The sequence below is a fragment of the Typopeltis vanoorti genome, chromosome 1 (genome assembly GCF_054136105.1).
Source record: "Typopeltis vanoorti isolate ZY-2024b chromosome 1, IOZ_Tvanoo_1.0, whole genome shotgun sequence".
Classification (NCBI taxonomy): domain Eukaryota; kingdom Metazoa; phylum Arthropoda; class Arachnida; order Uropygi; family Thelyphonidae; genus Typopeltis; species Typopeltis vanoorti.
The window spans coordinates 141,661,327-141,685,277 of NC_143549.1; the positions used below are offsets into that span (position 1 = coordinate 141,661,327).

General features: G+C 34.5%; 1 protein-coding gene across 1 annotated transcript in view; it reads right to left on the reverse strand.

The window, feature by feature from the left end:
• LOC150110489 (phosphatidylinositol 4,5-bisphosphate 3-kinase catalytic subunit alpha isoform-like) overlaps window positions 1-23,951 on the reverse strand; it is a 329,148-nt gene that overhangs the window by 103,128 nt on the left and 202,069 nt on the right. Inside the window, exons 10-11 of the mRNA XM_090394138.1 lie at window positions 16,241-16,405; window positions 1,290-1,393 (exon numbers count right to left, since the gene is read on the reverse strand). Of these exons, the coding sequence (XP_090250264.1) occupies window positions 1,290-1,393; window positions 16,241-16,405 (269 nt within the window). The remainder of the gene's footprint in view (window positions 1-1,289; window positions 1,394-16,240; window positions 16,406-23,951) is intronic.

Here is a 23,951-nt window from a genome sequence, read left to right on the forward strand (position 1 = left end):
TGAATAACTGTTGTAATAGATATTTTATGAAGGTCAGCAATAACAAGAAAAGACAATGAAAATATTAACTGCATTGTGAATGGAGAACCTATAGAACAAGTGAAACATTTCAGCTACTTAGGCACAATTTTTAGTGAAGATGGTAAATTAAATATGGAAATAGATAACAGAATCAACAAAGCTGGTATGGTAGGAAGTCAACTGAATAAATTTATATAGAATAAGAGAGAAATTAGTCAACACACTAAATTAGCTGTATACAAGACAGTGTTTAAGCCAATTTTAACTTATGAATCTGAGAACTGGGTCAGAAGTAAAACACTTGACCAAAGACTAGAGACCACAGATATGAGAGTCATGAGTAAGATTAGGGCATGAACAGATGGCATCAATGGCAATATCATATTAAAAAGGAGGATATTAGGAACGAACTTGACATTGTCAGCTTCCAGGAATGCGTTAGCTCTGCTAACGCATTCCTGGATGCTTATTCTCAGATGGTATGGTCACTTAAACAGAATGGGAAAGGAAAGATTAGCAAAACAAGCATTCTCTGCCAGGTTGGCACGAAAAAGACCCAGAGGACGAACAAAATATAGGTAGATTAATATGGTAAAAAGTGCCTTAGAACATAGAAATATAAGATCTGATAATGTTGGAGTCTTGACAGATAATGGACTGATTTGGAGGAAAATTGTAGATAGGAAGTTAGTAATGATGTAAATTTTTCATGTAGTACTATCATATCCTGTACACCCTTGAGGGTACATGCAGGAATTTGATGATGAAAAGTACAGAAACAAGTATTACACAAATTTTTATTTACCATGTGAGATATTTTACATAGCTTTTAGATGGAATGAATCATTACTGTTCCCTAAACTGAAGAGCAATGACGTGTATCACAATTAGCTCTCGGCGTAGCAAACTCAAAGGGACCTAAGGAATAATTCATCAAACTAGAATGTTTGCTATGCATGATTTTATATAGCATGATACTGATGCTATGGAGCTTTTGATTGGAATTTTAAGTGTTTCTAACAGTGAATTCATTATTATGGTATTTGTTACAGTGAGTCAATTTAATTCATTATAGTTTTGATTATAGTCAGGACTTGCAAATAAGAATATAGTAGAACTCACTGATACTAATCATTGTTATTGCATTGGAGGGGGGGGGGGGGAGAGCGAGAGAGAGAGAGAGAGAGAGAGAGAGAGAGAGGGGGGGGGGGGTTCCTTCGTAGTAGTTTTGAATGGTTAAAATGTTATATCTTACATAAAAAACTTACTTCAAATGCCAAAAAAAGAAATGTCCAATTTTCGAATTTAATAAAGCTCTCTTGATGAGGAATTTGGCAAGATCATTTTCCAAATATGGTTCATACTTCAACACCTGTAAAGTATTACACAAGTAATTGTGAATCTACTTATAAAAAGATGTTCTAATATTGCTATCTTTTTTTGTACTATAATAATTTTTTTAATAATAATATTTTATAAAAATTGCATTAGACATGGAAGTCATATTTTCTTGGTATCTGTGAGGAATATATCTCATGAAAAACTCAAGGGCAATATTCACATTGACATAACACCCTCACCTACAGTGAAACAAACCCAGATTATTTTATACCCTACAACAAATTATATTCTTGTTTCCTACTGTTTCATGCACTCCTCACATATGGGTAAAATTTACTCAAGTATGAGGAAACAAGCATTTGATCTCTATGAAATATCTCTATGACTTACCTAACCTATCCTCTTTGTTCCCTGCAGAGCATTGGGCCTACAATTGACTTCCATCTGACTCTATTCAGTGCTTCTTTTTTGATCTCTTTCCAGGAATGTCCCAACCATCTTGTCTCTATCTAGTTCTCTTCTCCATGTTATCCTGGGTGTACCTCTTTTCCTCTTACCCTAGGGATTCCATTCTAGACATGGAAGTCATATTTTCTTGGTATCTGTGAGGAATATATCTCATGAAAAACTCAAGGGCAATATTCACATTGACATAACATAGGGATTCCATTCTAGTGCAATTTTTGCTATTTCTTCCTATCTCTAGTATATTCCTCAAGAATTTGTTTATGTAGACCTGTATTTTTTTTATGCTTTCCTTTATTAATGACCATGTCTCTGCTCTGTATAGTAAAACTGGTTAATATTAGTGTTAAGGAGCCTAATTTTGGTTTTTAATTTTATTTCTTTGGACCCCAAAATTTTCTTCATCATACTGAATGCAATCTGTGCTTTCTGGATTCTATTTTGTATATCCTGTGTAGTTTCTCCTTATGTGCTGATCTCTGATCCCAGGTAGGCAAAGTTATCTACCTGTGTTTTCCCTAGTATTTCAAAGTCTAATTCTTGTTTGGAGTTTATCTTCGTTACTTTAGTCTTGTTATGATTAATTTTCAATCCACATTTATTTGCTTCTTGATTTAAATTATTTATTTATTTATTTATTTTTTTGGAGGTGTTGGTGTTTTTGTGGCAAAAGGCATATATCATCTATCTCCAAGACTAGACTAGTTATATGCAGAGAGCAGCTGACTTCATACCGAGTTCTTTGTATGAACAGAGAGCATCAGCACAGCACAATCTCTTCTCAGACATATATAATGCCATGCATTATGTGAGATTCATGACTACTGGTTTTGACAGATTAGCAAGGTTTTATCAGTTAGGCCCATGGAAATATGAGAACTAACAAAAAGAGAAAGTCCTATTTCCATATATATAAGTAGCAAATCAGTGTATACATATTATCACAATATTCCAGAATTTTCCAATTTACTATGAAAGTATGCCGGTCCAGAGGCGTTAGGTAGCAGCCCTACCACTGGGCTCACCCAGCGACAGGTTAGTAACCTGCCCTGGGGAAATTCAAAATACTTTCAAGTTTCATGCAAAGAAAAGTCGGACGGACTGTCAGGGAAAAGACTACAACCCAGGAAATGGTAAACGAAATTGGAAAAAGAAACACATGATGAAGATTGCAACATGGAATGTGAGAAGCATTGCACACAAAGAAGAACTTGATAAACAACTAAACCAAGCTAACATAAAGATGTGTATAGTAACAGAAACAAAGAAAAAACAAAAAGGTACAAAAGAAACGAACAACTATATACAAATCTACAGTGGGGTAAAAAAAGAAGAAAGAGCAAAAGCAGGTATAATGATTATGGTACATAAATCCCTAAAGAACAATATTGTATATTACAACTATTTGAATGAAAGACTAATAGAAATTAGACTCAAGACATTAAGAGGCCACATAACAATAATTGGTGCATATGCACCAGAAGAGGGAAAAGAAGAAGACAGTAATATATTTTATAAAGAATTACAGAATGCCATAGATAAAACAAACAAAACTGACTATTTACTGCTAGCAGGAGACTTAAATGCCAGAATAGGAAACAAAAAATGCAAAACAAACATAGGTAAATTTGGCGAAGATACATATAATCAAAATGGTCGCAAATTGCGCGATTTTGTCATTTATAATAATATGAGAATAATGAATTCAATGTTTAAACACAAGGAATTACATAAATATACTTGGTCAGCCAGAGGATACAAACCAGTAATCGACTACATTATCACAAATTTTAAATTAGCAGAGTTAATTTTAGACGTAAGAGCATATCGAGGCTTTGAATTAAACTCTGATCATTATATGGTATCAGCAAAAATTAGTTTTAAACCAAAGTGGCTAAAAACACATAGAATTGAAAATTCTTACCAGCCAAGCTACAAAATTTCTTAATTACAGGATCCTCAAGTTAGACTACAATATCAAAAATGCACAAACTTAAAACTGAAACCATACATGAATCAAGTGACATAGAAGATGAATGGGAAAATTTGAAACAAATTCTCACAAAAGCAGCAACAGAAATCTTAGGAATAAAGCACAAATGGATTAGAAAAAGAGGACTACGAGACTGGAACAAAGAAATAGAAAATATAATAAAAACCAAACAGGACAGTTACCAGAAATGGCTAAATTCCAAAACAATAGAAGCAGAAATAGAGTATAAAAGAAATAGTGCAATTGCAAAACGAGAAGTAAGGAAAAAACATAGAGAAAGATGGAACAATTTCGTAACAGAACTAGAAAAGGATTTATTTAAGCCACAACCCAAAACCTATAAAGTAATAAAATACACGAATAAAGAAATAAAAGAAAAGATAAAAATACAAACAATAGATTTAGAAAAATGGGTGACCTATTTCCAAAATCTCTGGACAGATGAGAACAATGAATTAAAATTTTATAAGACAAAGAATGACCTAATAGAAAATATCACAATGTTAGAACTGAAAAATATAATAAAGATGATGAAAAATAGGAAAACTCCAGGAGAAGACAATATAAATATAGAACTATACAAAAATGCAGGTGAAAAATTTAATGAAAGACTTCTGAAATTTTTTAATATGGTTTGGATGTCTGGAAAAACCCCTAACTCTTGAAAAAAAGCACTGATTATCCCAATATATAAAAAAGGAAATAAAGACAATTGCAATAATTATAGGGGAATTAGCCTGCTGAATACAGGATATAAAATATATGCAGGAATATTAAAAGAGTAACTAAGCAGCATTGTAGAAAACAAATTACTAGAAGAAGAAAACGGTTTCCGAAAAGGCCGATCCTGCATAGATCCAATTTTTACTTTAAAATTATTAATAGAAAAGAGAAGAGAATTTCAAAAAGAAACACACGTGGTGTTTATTGATTATGAAAAAGCCTTTGACAAAATTAGCATGTTTAAAATATTAACCGATTTAAACATACCAAACCAACTTTTACAATCTATTCAAGAAATATATACAGGAAATAAAATAGCAGTTAAATTAGAACACACCTCAGAATGGAAAGATATATCAAGAGAGGGTACGACAAGGATGTATCCTCTCACCTCTGCTTTTCAATATATATATAAATGAAATAATAACAATCTGGAAACAGCATAACCCATTTGGTATACAAATGACCCCGCAAATGAAGATAGATACACTACTATTTGCAGATGATCAAATAGTATTAGCTACATCAGAAGATGACTTACAAAGATCATTAAAATCACTAAATGATATCTCAAAGAAATATAATATGACAATATCCAAAGAAAAAACAAAAATAATGGCATTCAAAGGAGAAAACCCAATAAGAAGTAAAATAGTGATAGATAATAAAATACTAGAACAAGTAAACACTTTCAGATACTTCGGATGTGATCTATCATACGAAGAAGAAAAAGACATAGACACTAAAATATCAAACTTTGTCAAAGTAAATGGCATAATAAATAATATATTTAAGCCATCCCTGGTACAAAAACACACTAGAATCAGACTATATAATGTCTTGTCAAAACCAACTCTACTATACGGAAGCGAAACATGGACCATGAAAAGGAAAGATGAAAAACGAATTCAAACAGCAGAAATGAAGTTCCTCAGAAAAACAGCTGGATATACCAAGTGGGACCACAAAACAAATGAAGAAATCTTACAATCCCTGAAAATAAAACCAATTAATCACTACATAAGACAGTATAAACAAAAATGGCTAGAACATTTAAATCGAATGGACAACAGCAGACTACCAAAAATATTATACAGATACAAAATAAGTGGAAAAAGAAGAATCGGAAGACCAAGAAAGAGATGGCATGAGACCGGAACAGGCCACATGGCCTAAATTCCATGTTAGGAAGAAGAAGAAGACTATGAAAGTATAATTTACTTTCATAGTAAATTATACTCAAGAAATTCATATCCTTATTTTATCTAAAGAGCTATCTTTAACTCAGTGTATCCTAATAATATTATGATATATCATTTTAGTACATGACAACTATATGTACCTGCAACTCACTCTCCTTAGTGATACAGAACCTAAAATTTCTCTCATTTGAACTCAAATTGCTGCTAATACCCTGTTATTTACACTGACTTTTCCATGCATTTAATCATGTGACTATTAGTTGAACTTTCTGGTTGGTTCTGAATTAACATTAGTTACTTGACTGACAGATATCAAATCCACTGCTCTTTCTTCTTTATTAAGTATATCTCTCATTTCATCATCTCCGTAGCGCAATTGGAAGAACGACGGTACATTACGCCCTTCGATTGGAATAGGCCTAAGTTCAATTCTCGTCGCGACGGGAGGAATCTTTATCTGGACGATTTCAATCGAAGGAGAGTTAGCTGATCTCATACGGAGGTAGCAGGGTTTTTTCTCCCGGAAACTCGGGTTTTTCATCCCGCATACAGACAAATCGGCCCTTCAGAACACACGCAATTTACAGACAAAAAATACTAGTTGTGGTAGTGGTGGGTGGTAGATGGCGTTGATGGAGATGATTCGTAGTAGAGGTTTGGTGTAGTGGTTGAGAGACAGTTGTAGGTGTCCTCTCACGATGAGTCTTCGGACTCCTTGGAGGTGTTAGGAATAATAATAATAATCTCAAATACCATCTCTTTGAAGAAAACCTTAATATTATTTAGTCAGCGATGCAGTTATTCTAGAAAATGACACACAGTTCTAGAAATATATTTGGTGTATATATATTCAGGAATAAATATCACTGAGATTTCCTTATCAATCACTAGTGTGCATGATCAACTAGAATTCACAACCACAAGCATACTGCAAGACATGGTCACCACATCAAACAATATATGCAAAAAAAAAGATTGAGAAAATTTACCACAAATTCTTCAGGCTGAATCAATTGAGATAGAATATTTCAGCCATTAACATTTGTTATGTTTCTTCAAACTATCTCATAGGCATTGACTAATTGATGCTCTCTCCTCTTAACATTAACTGGTATTAAATGTTCTCAAAGTTTGGTGTGGAGTTGCTTAAGGGTCAAAGCCAAATAACTGGGAGGAGACCTCCACATCACCTTTCAGGAATGTAGAGAACTAACTGGAGCTTCTGACCTAATGTCCAATCCTCATCTTCACATGGCGCACCCTGTTAGTAGGTATCTATTTGGTACTGAACAAATGGGATGGGCTGGCAATTTGGGACTTAGCTGACCAAATTGTATTCTCCATTGGCTTAAATCATAAATGCATATGATGGAACAACATAATGAGATTTCATGTCATCTGTGGCATCGCCTGGTGAAACAAGGCCTCTGCTGTTTTCATCAGGGAACCAGGGCGAATGAAAAGTCAGCTACTGGAACAAACTCCAACTCAACATCTACAAGAAGAAGAATAAACCCAACATCAGAACAAATGAAGATAGGAAACGAAATTGAACTTGCAGAAAAATTGGAAAAGTACTAAGTGGACATAATTGGCATGACTGGGACAAAGAAGACAAAAAACAAGTGAGATCTTACTAAATAATAAGTATTGGATGTTATTTTTAGGCAATAATGATCAAGAAAAGGAAGGAGTAGCAATAGCATTCAATACTAAACATGAAGATAAACTTCTTGATTGGAAGGCAGTTTCAAGTAGAGTTATGTGGGCAAACTTCAAAATGGGGGTCATGGACAATGAACTTATTTGTGCCTATGGTCCCATGGAAGGTTCTTCCAAGGAAGAAGTGGAGGAATTTTTTAAGTCATTAGAATAGGCAACTGACATAAAGAAAATGGAAAAAGTGGTCCTTATTGGAGATTTGAATAGCAGAGTAAGAAATGAATCTCATGAGGTGTATAGGAACATTTTGGGAAAATTTGGAGTAAAGGGCAAAGCTAATAATAATGGTATTTACTGGACTTCTGCTGAGGACACAGACTAATCCTTACTAACACCATGTTTCAACATTGTGTCTTCTCTCCATGTTTCAACAAGTTCGCATGGAGAGAAGACACAAGAAATAAGAAAAACCCTCATTGACTATGTCATTGTTGAGACTGATATCATCATGCTTGTTCAGGATACAAGAGTGTACAGAGGATTTGAAATTGGAAGTGACCATTACTTAGTAGTAAGCAGGATAAAAATGGATATCACATTGAAAAGAACAGTATGTAAGAAAGTTTTAAAAAGAATTAAAAAGTTGAGCAGCTTTTACAAGTAAATTGTACACTCAACTATACAACCATTATTGAAGAAAAAATGAAACAAACTGAAAAACAAGAACCAAACTTTGGAATCACAGTGGCAAACCCTGAAGAAGGCATTGTTTAATTCAGCTGAGGAGATAGGTGGTAAAGTTGTCTGCAAGGATAGAAAAATAAGAATACAATGGTAGACACAAGAAGTTAAAGAAGCAGTCCTGGAAAAGAAGAAAGCATACCAAAAGTTCCTAGCAAACAAATTGGCACGTACCCTAAAAGAATACAGCAAAAAATGTAAGAGAGCTGTGTGTAAAAGCATATAAACACAAGTCATGGGAAGACTGGTAAGAATATAGAAAATAAATATCTGGAAGGTTGCAGGCTATTGATTCCCCACTTGCAACCCATTGTTTTGACTGTTTCTTAGTCTCAGGCTGGCAGTGATGAATTCATGTTTTGTTTGCTGTTACGAAACGATGCAAAAATTCCTCTGGATTCCATTGAAACAGCTTCAAGCTGCCCTTGCAACAATTCACACGTTGACGCTTTTGATCCAGTGTGAGTAAACGCAACACCCATCATGGATTTTTTCAATAATTTCTGGAGTAGTGACCTCAACAGGGCATTCAGAACGTTCAGTCATTTGTGCTCATATGGCCATTTCGAAAGTTATTAAACCACGCTCTAATCGAAGGTGCAGATTCACCATAATGTTTATCAAGCTCGGCTTTGGTTTCTTACACGAAATTCTTTCTCATCCATTTTTCACAAATCACAGTACTTGATCAATTCAAATGAACACCAAACACAGAATAATAAATCTATCTGACTGAAACTTAGCATGTGATTGTGATCCAGCAATTAAAAATAACCTTGATATGCACTGGTGGCGCTATCTCTTAGATTTGCATGGACTTATCGAACAGCCCTTGTAGTTTCGTACAGCACTATCGTGTACTTCTTCAAATTGGGATATAACACAAATAAAAAGAGGTATTTAAAAATACCTGAAGAAGTACACAATATTGCTGTATGAAACTACTAAATTTATTAAAGTGCTTTACTTTTATATAGTTTTCACCAGTAATTAACTAACATGGATACAAGTCATGGACATTTTAATTCTATAAATTTTACCTGCCAGTGTTTTTGTTTCAATCTGTAATAATGAAATTAACCAAAGGAAAAAGTTGTGCAAAAATTGAAATGAAACGTAGACAAGTGAAATTTATTTATTTTTATGTGCAGTCTAACCCATATGTATGAAAATAATATTTTCACTCCAGCTAACATTCCAAATAAAGAATACTATTTTTCATTTTCTCTCCCATTTTTAACTGCAACACATCATCAATATTACTTTTTTTGTGTGTTTTCTTATAACAACCTCAACATGACAGGCAGAAAGATCTATAGCGCAAGGATGTCATGTGGTCAGTGAGAAAGAAAATCTATTGAGTTTCTTGAACAGCTGGAAATTGGAACAACCTTTCCCTATGGAAAGCTTGTTACAAAGAACAGGAATAGAGGGAATGAAAGAGTGCAAGAAATTTGTTCAATAAGTTTGAGGCTGAACTGTTATGAGTGTTGACCAGTTGATGCTCATGTTTTTATATACTTCAAAGAAAGCAGAGGAATGGTTGCAAGTTTGGTGAAGTGCCAAGAAATACCCATAGAAAAGGTATAATGCAAAAACAGAACATCTATGAGAGAGAGTAATTAGAAGGAATCTGTGAAAGAGGTCATTTATGAAGTGGAATGCTCTTTCTAGCAGGTTGGAGGAACTGGAGGGAGATGGCTGGAGTGTTATGCGATAAGAGGGTGCCGATCAATCTGAAAGGCAAAATTTATAGGACAGTAGTGAGGCCAGCTATGACATATGCTATAGAAACTGTGGCCCTGAGGAAAAATAACATTAGCAGGATGGAAGTAGCAGAGATGAGAATGCTTAGGTGGATGTGCGGTGTGACCAGAAAGGATCATCTGAGAAATGACTATGTCAGGGGAACAGTGAAAGTTACGAACTTAGGAGTGAAAATACAGGAGGCAAGGTTGAGATGGTTTGGTCATGTGATGAGGAGGGAGGACGAATATGTGGGAAGAAGGTTCATGCAGATGGATGTGCAAGGAAGGCGGAAGCGTGGGCGGCCAAAGAAGAGATGGAGAGAGCTGGTAGAAGAGGACTTGAAGATGAAGAACTTGGATGTGGTGACAGCCCAAGACAGGAAGGTGTGGAGGAGACTCATAACAAACAGTGACCCCCACTTAAGTGGGAGAAGCTGCAGAAGAAGAATGCTCTTTCTAGCTGGTATAAAGTATTCCAAGGGAGCTTTTGGCACATTATCCCAAATGTGAGAACAGTGTTCTAAAGCAGTATTTCTCAAACTTCAGATATCTGTGAACTCCTTCTTAAATTTTCATTATTACCAATTCCCCCCTAATTAATTAAAAATAAATTAATTAAAAATAAATTAATTAATTAATTAAAATGAATAAATTAATTTAAAATATTAAAAAAATTAAATATCTATTTTATTTGAATTTATATGTTCATGTAAACAAAAAATATGATTTATTTTTAATAGAACAAACTTTATAAAGATACTATAAAGTTTTACTTGAAATAATTTATCATCAATGAGAGGAGTGAAATTGCTTATGGTGAGATAAAATTTCAGCAAAATTTGGCTCTAATAGTTGTTAATTTCAATCTCAGATGCAGTTCGACACCTATAATGTGACTCCTCTTCTTCGTCTTAATATCTACAAGGGCCGAAAATCCAACTTCGCACAGATATGAACTTGGAAATAGAAAAATGAACCTTAGAGCTTTATCTGTTAATTCAGGAAATTCATTCGGTATTTGTAGCCAAAATGATGATAACGTATTCTTGCTGTATTTATTTTTTAGGAAACCATCAGAAGCTAGTTCTAAAAGTTGTTCTTTTTCTATTGACAATAGACCCTTGGGCATAAATTTGTTTTTATTGAAAGGGTATCTTATCCACTCAATATTAATGTCCAATTCAGGGAAATACTTTTCTAGATTCATTTGTAAGCTTTTTAAATGCTGCATGATAGTAATTTTCACATCATCATCAATTTGTTCATTTGAACTTGCGAGCAATTCATGAAACGATGGAAATGCGTCAAATTCCCCATTACCAACCCACTTTTGCCATAACTTCATTTTTGCCAACATGGCGTTCACTTTATCTTGGACATGAAATATAGAAATTTCCTTGCCTTGTAAAGATAAATTAAGACTATTTATCTGCCAGGTATGCTAATTGACTGATCCATTTCCAATTATGTAAATGCTTTTTCAATTCAAACTTTTCATCAAAAAAAACTTGTAGTTCATTCCGAATTTCAAATAAACGAGTAAGAACTTTTCCACGAGAAAGCCAACGCACATCGGTATTGAAAAGAAGTTGTGTATAGTTGCTTCCCATTTCTTTGCAAAGTTGAGAGAAAAGTCTGGCATTTAGAGGATGGCCTTTAATATAATTTATGATTTTTACAGCTTCATAAAGAACTTTTCTTAGGTCTGTAGACATCGTATGTGTAGCCAAAGCCTCCCTGTGTATGCAGCAGTGTGTTGACTTTGCATTTAATGCAACAGCTATTATTGAAACAAGCCCTTTTTTAGATCCGACTATGGTTTTCGCTCTGTCCATGCTTATTCCAACACAACTTTTCCAATTAAGCTTGTTTTGATGCATAAAGGTATTTATACTGTTGAATATTTCTTCTCCTGTTGTATGTTCTGGCAAGGGTTGGCAATATAAAAGGTCTTCATGAATTTTTTGATTTTTTTCATACCTAACGAACACAGAAGATTTGCAAATTTTGTAATGTCGGTGGATTCATCTACCTGCAACGCACAATAACGACGCTTACGTATATCGGATAACAATGTTTGTTTTATATTTTCAACCATTTCAGTGATTCTTCGATGAACGGTACTATTTGAAAGGCAAATCTGATCAAAAGATCTTTTTGCATTATCTGCGATCATAATTTTTGCTATTATTTTTGCTGCAGGCCTGACCAAAGTTTCACCAATTGTTTCCGCTGCACATGTTAATAGCGACACACGATATGAAGCTTCTAAAGCCTTCAGGTTTTCACCTCCTGACACGATCGACATCACTTTTTAAGATTCTTTTAAATTTTTTAGTTTATTTTGAAAAAATTCGACAGGTTTGTCCTTGCATTCATTATGTTTCAATTCAAAATGGCAATTTTAATTACATGGTTTCATGCTTTCATTTTTTAAAGTGTCACCAAATTACACATAATGGAATAGGTTCCTCTTCATTTCCCGTCCATGAAAATCCACATTTCAAGTAATTTATATCGTACTTACGAAGTTTTCTCATCTTCTTCCTAGTTGGTTCTTTAGAGATGTCAGACAACACACACTTATCAATTTCACCTGATCCAGATACAATATCAACATTTTCTTGTTGCTGACAGCTACTTGTATCTGCTATGTTCCTCTCTTTTGCGCATTTTAAAAATCCAGTCTTTAACCAGTGATCCATACTTAAGAATTTGAAAGCTAAAAAAAATTACCGTATTTAACGAACAGTCCTTCAACAACTGGCTAGTGAAAGCAGAACTCGAAAAGACAGCAATGGTAGGCCAGTAGAGATAAAGCAGCTATGAAGACGTTCATATGATTGGTGCAGTATTAACAAAAAATCGCGCTACTAATTGACAAAGGCAAGCCGACAGTTCAGTTGAAATGCTAATTCTCTTCAACCGAATTCCTATATAATATCTGAAACATATTCACTATATATTTCTTAGTTTTAACACGTTCACTCAAACAAAACCATATGTTGCCGGTGCACCATATGGTTTTGATTGTCTACTATACAGCATTTTATGTGGGAGGGGTCATGCGATTCATTAGTTAGTGCCGACCCAGTTATCTCTAATTGCACTGTTTGTTGAGAAACATATTACACAGCCTGCAGATGTTCTCTGTACCTTATTCAGTGATACAATAGGAACGTTTTACGATTATAGATATAGAGTGTGCTATTAACCTTATCTCACTGACCACAAATTCTATTCCATAGCAAAGCTGCAGACATGATTTATGGTCAGTGAGAAAAGGTCATTAATGTACAGAAGGAAAATTATGGGCAAAATCCTGGGGAAACCTAAGCATTGATCTGAAGAGAGAAACCATACATGCAATGAATAACCATAGAGAAAATTGGTGAATCAATTACAAAAGAGTGAAGGTAATCACATGGTTTAGCATGGTTTTGCTCTTCAGTGGTGGCCTCAATGTCCAAAAGTAAACTACTTACAATGTTAAAAAAAGGTTTGGCCCAGTGAAATACTCCTCATTATCTGCTGATTTAAACTTCCATTGCTAGAAAGTATATTTCCCAAATACTTGAAGTTTTCACTACTCTTCCAGACTCATGTGTTGAGTCTAACACCATTAACGTTTACATCTTCTCTACAATTTAGATCCATACTCTCATTCTTCTTGCTATTAATGTGCCACACTGATCCATTTATTAAGGTTTCTCTTGGAGCCCATCTTCATCTGAAGGTAGCCAAATCGCCACATTTGCAAACACAGCTGTTTCTCCTTTCTAGTCATTAATCATATCTAGGAAACTATTCATCATGACAATGAACAGCAATGGAGATAAGCACATCCTTGTTGCAGTCCATTATGAAGTGTAAATCACTCCAAATTCTCAAATTTAGTCTTTGCGCAGCTCTTAGTTAATATATAATGATTAATTCTTCTTTTTCTATGCCTATCTTTTCCTTCCTTTTTGATCAAAGGCTATTTCCAAGTCATGAAATGCCATAAACAAGCTTTTTCCAAATTCCAAATGGAGTGTCTCTCCATTTCTTTTATAGCAAAAATCAAATCAAAATTTGATCACCCGTTTTCTAAAACCAATCTGCTTTTCTCTTAGACCTTGCTCTATTTTATCCTTTCCCAAATCTTTGCACAGTGACACAATAATGATATTTCTCTACAGTTACTACACTCTCTTCTTGAGTCTCCTTTATACAGTGGAATAATAATCTCTTGGTTCAATCATCAAGTATAATCTTTCTCTAGATCAGTTCAAAGATGTCACATAACCATTCCTATTGAACAGATCAGAGATTAGAATCTCTGATCTGTTCAATAGGCAAATCACCTATCCCAGGGGATTTTCCATTCTTCATCTTCTTTAATGCTTCTTCAACCTCTGGCAGATTTATTTCCTTATTACTTCTCTCATCAATGCATTCATTCTAGTTTATTTGCCAGCCTGGTTAGTGTACCTGCTCTCCAGCAAAAGGCTGCAGGTTCGAATCCTGTCTTGACATGGATGTTGTGATTGTCTGTGGAAATACTAGTGATGGTAGATGGTGTTAGTGTAGTTGTAGTTCGTTGCAGTTGGTGGATTAAGTGGTAGACAGAGTTGTAGAGTAGGTGCCCTCCCTCGATGAGTCTTTGGACTCCCTTGAGGTGTCACGTAATAATAATAATTTCACTATGGCTCTTATCTTTGTTTATCCTAAAATAATGTTACTGCATCACCCAAATCGCTAATCCAGCAATCACAAGATTTTCATCTCCATTTACTAAATACCTGGTTCATTAATGCTCCTGCATTAATGAACCAGGCATTTAGTAAATGCATGCACAGGCATTTTAATATTGGGAGATTTGTGCATTGCAGTTATAGTTGTCGCAGTTGGAATGATGCAACAATGAACACATAATAAGATAAACATAGTTTAGTTCAGAAAATTCAAATTTGCTCAGAATCAACTTTTTATAGTGAATGGGATCTTTCACAAAAACAATGAATTGTCTCTTTTATAGATTTTTCATTATAGTTATCTAAGCTCAAGTGTTACAACTTGTTGTTGCCAAAGTACAGTGTACAGCAAAGAAATTTGGACTGATTCTGTGTAAAATTGCACCATGTAATACTAAATACTAGCAGAATCTCCTTCACAGGAAGGACATTTGAATGACAGCAGCGGACTAAGTTCAGAATGAATAAAGGAAACTGTCCATTCAGAAATTATAAGGCAGGGATCAGGGGTTCTTGTCTTCAATAACAGCTTTAAAGGTTATTTATTAGTTTCATTCATAGGATGCACACACAAATTAGATTTCAGTATGTAATTATTAATGCAAAATAATATAATAAAGCATAAATACTATGAGAAAATAGAAAAATAATAAATAAATAAACATTTTATTTGGCTGTCCTCCATATAAAATTATCAAGAGATGACTGAACAGTGGCATCTTTCACATCAAGCATCACATTCAAGAGTGTTACATGCACACGGCAAGGAAAACTTACCGTAAACATGCTTTTAACACTTGCCATGACAAGTCAACTTCAAAAAAATTCTATACCTGGTACAGGATTCTTTTAAACATAATTATTACTATCCTGCACACAAACACTAAAAATTATGACAGTGTATGAATATCAATATAAATATTATTTAACACTTTCATATTCAACAGTAAGAAAGGCACATGCATGCACTGCATTAGCTGTCTTCCTTGTGGATACTGCCATTAGTGGTGTACAAGTAACGTGTGGTAAGTAAAATTTTCAGAACTTTTTCTTTTTTTATAGTCCATATTTGCCTAAGTTCAAATTTATATGACTGCCTGTATTTTGTTCCCTTTTCTTCAAGAACAAATACCAAAATAAATTAGCAGTGAACATATATAACTGCAACAGAAGGATGTGATTTTGTTTGAAAATTAACTCAGTCAATTCCAATCCACATTCTAATAGCATTTGTGCATATGCATTCCAAGAGTAAATTTGAAATTTCAGAAGTTATGTTAAGAACAAGCATAGGAAAAGAATTCAAGTATATGATATTTCCACTTTTCCTTTAAACCTTCTGAATTACAAGCTGCAGCTCAAATCAGTTTAGGCAGTTAAAAGACCATTTAGTGTTCCTAAGAACCTACAGCTATTCATGAAAAATATCAATGTTTTATGTTCTTTCTCTATTTCCAAACCTGCAGTCCATTATACTAATATGCTGTACATTCTGCAATCTTATCATGTGTGAAACTAATATTTAAAAAAAAATCATTAAAAAAAGGTGCACAACACTTAAGATTATATGTATAGAAAATATATTTACCAATAGTTTAAATATCTCACCTGTACCAGCTGAAGAAGATACTGCGAAAGTAAATCATCAGTAAGTGAAGAATTTAGCCACATCACAGCAAATCTACGCACCACCTGATCAGCATATTTGCAGTCCAACAATTCCAAAGATGCTTCTGGAGAAACCTGAGGCCATTCATTCAGTAGCATATAAAGCTATAAATAGTAATTCTCAGTAAAAAAAAATAATATAAATTTTAAATTATAAATAATATAAAAAATAAATAATAAAATAAAGAAAGATATTCATATATGATATTATAAGATTTTTATAAGTACTTTAATTGAACCGACAGATATATTATGTTCAATTTCTTGGGCAATATATTATCCAACACAGATATAATAAATATCAATACAGGTAGTGTCCACAGACCAGTGAGATCAAAATTGTTATCAACAAAAGATGGGAAATACAAAAACCAATTAATAATAATAATAAAACTACCAATTTACTAAATATAAAAGAGATCTTCCAAAAAGAGAGAAAAAAAGTTTGATAATATTGATATGAAGACTTGCATAAAAACTACTAAATAATAGCAGAGACCCTACTAAATAAAGCCAGAGAGAGAGAGAGAGAGAGAGAGATAGACACTAGTGGAATTAACCAAAAGGGTGAAAGAAAATTACAAAAAACCCTAAACCTTTTCCAAAAGAGAAGAATGAAAATAAATTTGGATCAGAGAAGTAGAACAGAATTCTCTAAACTATGTAAAATCATAAGGAAAAGGAGAATCACAATATTAAACACAATATGGATCTAAAAGGAGTAAGTGAGAAGAGAGCTGATAATAGGACAAATAAATTAATAGCTCTTAAAGATGAAAATGGAGTACTGATTAAAGATAAAGAACAGATCATAAGAACAGAATCTTTCTATGCCAAATTATATGATGACTCCCAAAACCAATATGAAAACAAAAATTCTAATATTCCAAGTGGAAGAATAATGCACCAATGCTTTTAAAAAAAGTTCATTATGCAATGAGAAGCATGAATAGTGGAAAAAGCACCAGGTAGAGATGAGATACTGATAGACAGTTAGAAAGAAGGTGGCAAACCAATTATGACTGAGCTAAGTAACATTTATACTCATAATTAGGTTCAGTAGAATGAATACAACGTGCGTGCACACACATATATTTAAGCAAAAGTTTAATAGTTTCTGTTCTATCTCTGTTGCAGACATTGTCAGGGATACAATACTAAAATTATAATAACACACATAAAACAATAAATGGAAAAAGTTACACCAGAAGACTAAAGTTGTGGTGGCAGATGTAGGCAAATTTCCTAGTCTGACCATAATATAACTAGAAGTTATAAGTTATTAAAGTTACAAGGAACCTTGTAACTACTAGAAAAAGACAGAAAGGAGAGAGATCTTTAGGAGAACAAAGAAGTGCAGCCAGCATCAGATGAGATTTCAAATCAGTGCATAGATTATATTTCTTTAAAGTTCTGGCTATATTTTTTCTGAGGCATACTGGATACAGGGAATAGTACGAGGGTGGTCTGAAAAGTTCTCAGCCTAACAATGAAAAAAACGAATTTATAATTTCAAAATTATTTTTATTTTTAACATAATCTCCCTTAAGACTAATACATTTATTTCAGAGATGACTCCAGCACCATTGTATCGTCCCTGTAGTGGTTCTCAGTAAGATCTGCAAAATATCCCTCTACAGCTGCAATCACCTCTTGATTCGAAGAAAAACGCTGACCAGAGAGGAAGAGTTTTAGTTTTGGGAAGAGATAGAAGTCTGAGGGAGCCAAATTTGGGAAACAGGGTGGATGTTCCAACAATTCGTAGTGCAGATTCCTTAATTTTACCATTGCCAAAACGCATTTGTGGGCAAGTGCATTGTCCTGATGAAAGATGATTTTTTCCATCTGCAAACCTGGTCTTTTCTCACGAATTTTTTCATCTAGTCTGGTTAAAAGATTGGAATAATATTACCCATTTCAAGATAATTAATAAACAAAATGCCTTTAGCATCCCAAAACACAGATGCCATGACCTTTCCTACTGCTGGAACCGACTTTGTCATCTTTGGCACTGAACAACCGGCTTCTGCCCACTGCTTTGACTACTGTTTGGATTCTGGTGTGTAATGGTGAATCCAAGTCTCATCCACAGTAATAAATCGATGCACAAAATCAGTTTTATTCTTGTTAAAACGCTCCAAGCACAGTTCAGAGATTTTCATGCAAGTGCGTTTTTGATCTGATGTGAGAAAGTGCAACACCCATTTAGCATCCCAAAACACAGATGCCATGACCTTTCCTGCTGCTGGAACCGACTTTGTCATCTTTGGCACTGAACAACCGGCTTCTGCCCACTGCTTTGACTACTGTTTGGATTCTGGTGTGTAATGGTGAATCCAAGTCTCATCCACAGTAATAAATCGATGCACAAAATCAGTTTTATTCTTGTTAAAACGCTCCAAGCACAGTTCAGAGATTTTCATGCAAGTGCGTTTTTGATCTGATGTGAGAAAGTGCAACACCCATCTTGTGCAAAACATTTTCATATGCAAGACTAGGCATTCCAAAATATATCCTACACATTCTTTTGGAATGCCTAGTCTCAGCAATTTCACTCACTTTGACTCGCTGGTCATCCAATACCATATCGTGCACTTGATCATTGATTTCTGGAGTTACACTTTTTGGGCATGCTTCACGTGGATCATCTTCAAGGCTGTACAGCCATGTTTAAACTCGGCAGCCCATTTCTTAATTGTCAAAAGCAAAGGAGAAGAGTGCCCATAAACTTTTATGAACTTCAAATGAATTTCTTTTGGGGTTAAACTTTCATTTACAAAGAATTTTATAATTGCACGATACTCAATTTTATCCATTTCAAGGGATACAGACAACACTTTTGCTTCAGACAGCTGTATAAAACAAACTACTTGATAGAATGACTTGCAATTTCACATGGATCCGTGACAGATGTACCAACTTAGAAAAAAAAAATCTTGCCAATAGTGTTGCCATCTATGGTTGAGGCCAAGAATTGTTCAGACCGCCCTTGTAATAACATTGCTATAATCTGTATGTTGAGCGAGAGAGATTTGAGGAAAAATTTATTGATCTTTTTTGGCCTTTAAGCCATTGGATAGGAAAATATGGTGAATAAAAGAAAGTTCATCCATAAGGGAAACCTGGTTGGAACAGAGGTTAGATGGTTTGTAGACAAGAGTTTTAATAACACCATGGTGTTGTTGGGGGGGAGGGAGGGGGGAATTAGGGAAAGTTTGTGTATGTATCTACTTGTGTGGATGGGTTTTTGTAAACTGAAAAAGAAAGGATGCCATTGGGAAGATATGAGATTAGCATATCTAGAAAAAGCAGGTTATTGTTATTATTTTTTCATAGCATAGGATTCTGGGGGTTGGCTGTTGAGGTGGAAAGTCTAATGTGTCTGAGCCATGTGGCCAAATAGAGAGCACATCATCAATGTAGCTTAGCCAGATAGGTTTGAGAATGGCAGTATCAAGAGCATGATTTTCAAAATGTTCATTTAGAAATTGTCTAGAGGAGAAAAAAGCCCATGGCTCTACCTTCTATCAGTTAATAAATGGTATCTTTTCAAGTGAAGTAGCCAGTATAGATGACAAAATTAAAGAGATTAATTATGTCAGGAGAAAACCTTTTTCAGTCAAGTGTCAGAAAAGAGAATATTGATAAATAAAGAGGTGGCACTAAGGCTCACTATGATATCATTATTACTAAATTTTGGATTAAAATTTGAAATGAAATTTTTTATATATAAAGTATGTCCAGTAAGTGGGGTTAAATATTTAGCTAAATGCTTCACTAATTTAAAGGAGGAGGAATCAATAGCTTCTACAATGGGATGGAGAGTATTGTTAGTTTATGGATTTTAGACAATCCATATATCATAGGCTAGAAAAACTAAAAGGTTTAATTTTTTTTTTAAACTACTTTAGAAGGTCAAGATGTGAAATTTTTAGAAGTCTTTTTAATGTTTTTTCTGAGAATTGGTGGGATCATAGTCCAGTGGTTTGTAAGCAGTGCAGTCTCTGAGCAACACATTCATATTTCAATTAGAATCACTGGAATTGTCTTCATGTAATTTATGGAGAGCTCAGAGATAACAAATCTTTCTAACACTGGCTGTTGGAGAGAGATTTCTTTTTACCTGGCTTGTAAAAGGATGTTAGCAATGTCAAGTCTGTTGTTGTTGATGGCAATGTTGGGAGGCAAAATGCAGATGCAGCATGAGGTCTAAAGATGGAACTTGACAAGATACTACAGCAAAGTTGTGGCTGAGGCTAGGATACTAACAGTTGTTTTGTCGAGCCTTTGACAAATGGCTCATAACAACCTGAAGAGGCTGAAAAAATAAATAAATAAAAAAAATAAAAATAAAAAAATTGTCATATTTTTTAATATGCTTTTCCTTTATTTTTTGAAATGCTTCACAGGAAGATTTATTAGAAATATCTGAGAGAATACAAAGTGTGTTTAAAAAAATATCAAACTTTATACATAGCATGCCAACCTGCACAGAGAGAGAGAGAGAGAGCACACTTTTGGCTACTGAGCACACCTGGTGGCAGGTTTTGACAACAAACTGCCATTTTCCCTGTTCTGCTATAAGCATTAGTCATCACGTCATAACATTACATCCGCTGAAGTGAGCAGGTGCACAAGCTGTTCATCAGATTAGTGACAAATAAAGAGCTTGAAGAACATGTGCATGTGTGTGAAATTTTACTGCAAACTTGGTAAAAATTTTACAGAAACATTTCAATTGCTTAACTAAGCATACGGGGAGGACTATATGAGCTGAACACAGTACTATGAGTGGTTTAAGCATTGATAGATGAATTGGTCAAAGATTAAGGTGGTGTTAGTTTTGTTTTTTGACTGGAAAGGCATTGTCCATTATGAATTTGTACCACATGGTCAGATGGTAAACAAAGAGTTGCACCAGGAAGTTTTAGCACATTTGAAGAATGCTGTGTGTAGGAAGAGGCTTGAATTGTGGGAAAACCAGACTTGGATGTTGCACCACGAGAATGCACCAGTGACAATGGCAAAACATCAGACATCTGTTGCCCCATTCACTCTATTCTCTGGGCTTAGCGCCCCATTACACTTTTTCCTGTTTCCCAAACTTAAAACCACTTCGAAAGGACATTGTTTCCAAGCCATAGAGGAGATTCAGGAAAATGTGATAAGAGAACTGCAGGCCATCAGAGAAAGTGAGTTTCAGGAAGCATTCCAACAATGGAAGAAACATTGGGAATGGTGTATTGCCAGTAGAAGTGGCTACTTTGAAGGAAACAGTGCTTAAAATCTTATTAAACAAACAATAAAGTGTTTATAGCAAAAGTTCAGTCTTTTTTTTTTTTTGAACATGCCCTGTACTCCAAAGCTCAGGATTGAGAATAGATGAGAATTCAGTTCAGAGAGAGCTAATGGTTGCATTAATAGAAGATAAATTACTATGAGTGACAGTGATCTGTTCTTGATGTGTGAAATTTTTTTTAAACTTAACAGAGGTGGGCATAATTCCAGTCCTGCATCTTTTTAAGAAAGCTGGAATGCTTCCTTAATTGTGATTTATCAAGTTCTCTAGATAAATGGAGTTTCCACTTATTGTACTGTTAACTCTGTATAAGCATATCATAAGTATGGTATGGTATGCTTATGCAGAATTAACAAACAAGTATTTAGACTTGGTGCTGGTTTTCATTCATAAATACTCTTTTTAATTGAACGAATACAGCACAGAAAAATAATTAAACATTAAGTTTAATAGGAACTATGGTCCATCATAACTACAGCCAATCAGGTCTAGTTGATCATGCCTTGGATACCATGCAGAGAATCAAACGAAAAAAACTATTATGCTTCACTGAAGCAAGTAGAAAGTGAAAGAATTTTTTTAGAATCAGCAGCAGATTTAAAAAACTGATCTAATCCAAATAAATATGGATGTGTTAAACTTCCCAAGATTTGGGAAACTAAATTCTTAGGCCTCCTTCCTAACAGCTCCTATAGAAGGCATCTATTTATCATAGAACTTTAGGCTTCTAGTCTAATTTCTATTTTCTTTTGTGTGTGTGTGTTACAATTTTATTATAGAGATGAAATATAAGAACCATATTGCATTTCTAATTATTTTTCTGTGCTATATTCATTCCATTAAACCTAATTATGAATGTAAACCAGCATCAAGTCTGAATACTTGTTTAAAATTTACATATCCTGCCTAGGAAGAGAAAACCAAATAGTTGGAATAATGCTATCCTTATTATAGTTTTTAATACGTTAACATTGGGAAGTGTTAATCTTATCATGACAGGACTTCTCATTACCATTTGTGTTCCATTTTGGCATTGTGCGAGTGGGCTGAACTGATACAAAGTTTATACGACATGTTAGTTGCAACTCATTCAGCAGAATTTTATTTGAAGTTAGCAATTGTGATCTGTCTTAATGACAACGAAAATTTCAAATGCAATTGAACAAACATGTATTTCATGTAATTGAAAATTTGAATAAATGTTAGGAGATTTGTTTTTAGTTAGATGTCATTTTTGGAGGTACAACAGATGGTTTTGCTTGAATCTATGCAGCATAGAAAAGTTTCTGTAGCAGGTGACATGTTTCACTAGGTAGTGCCCTTTTTACCCCAGTTGTCTCTAATTGTACTATCCGTTGACAAATATGTTATTTGTCACAGGCTGCAAATGCCTCTGTACCTTATATTCATTGATACAATCAAATTACTTGTTTTTCTTGCATCTACAGTGGCTATTAGTGATTTATATTTCACAAACAAATCCCTTTCCATCTATTCATAAGTTATTCTTTTAATTATTATTATTACTACAGGTGACTCCAAGGAGTCCTTAGACTCATCGAGGGAGGCTCTAAAAATCACGTCCACACAACTATTCAACATTCTCACGTATCTATCATACCTTGCCTTGAACTCATTCACTGTCATATCACCCACAACAAACTCTGGCAGCTTATTCCACTCATTCACTACTCTCCAAGTAAAAAACCTAATTCTAACACCGTTGCTAACCACACTCTTGCTCAGTTTCCATAGATGTCCCCTAGTCCTCCCACCACCAGTCCTGATATCTCAAAAATATCCTCTGAATTAATCCTATAGAAACCCTTCAGCAATTTGAATGACTCAATCATATCTCCTCTTTTCTGCCTATCAACCAATTTCTACAACCAACAAATCTTCAACCTGTTCTCATAAGGTTCATTCCATAGACCTGCTATCATCTTAGTCACTCGCCTCTGGATCCTCTCAACTTCCTCCCCATCAAGAAGAAACCTAGGTGACCAAATCTGGGCACAGTAGTCGAGATGAGGTCTTATCAAGGTTCGGTACAGAGGAACAATAACTTGCTTATCTCTGCTCGTCAAAGTATACGTTAGCAACCAAGTGATTTGATGAGCTGATTTAGCTACTTTTGCAATGTGCCCCCTAAACTTCATCTCCCTATCCACCAACACTCCCAAGTCCTTGGCCTCATCAATCTCCTGGAGTACAGTTCCACCAATGTGGTATACTGCTGCTAATCTTTTCACCTGAAAATGCATAACCTTACATTGTGTCACATTAAATTGACATCCATTCTCCTTAGCCCAGAACTCCAATCTATCCAAAGCATCCTGCAAGATTTTGACA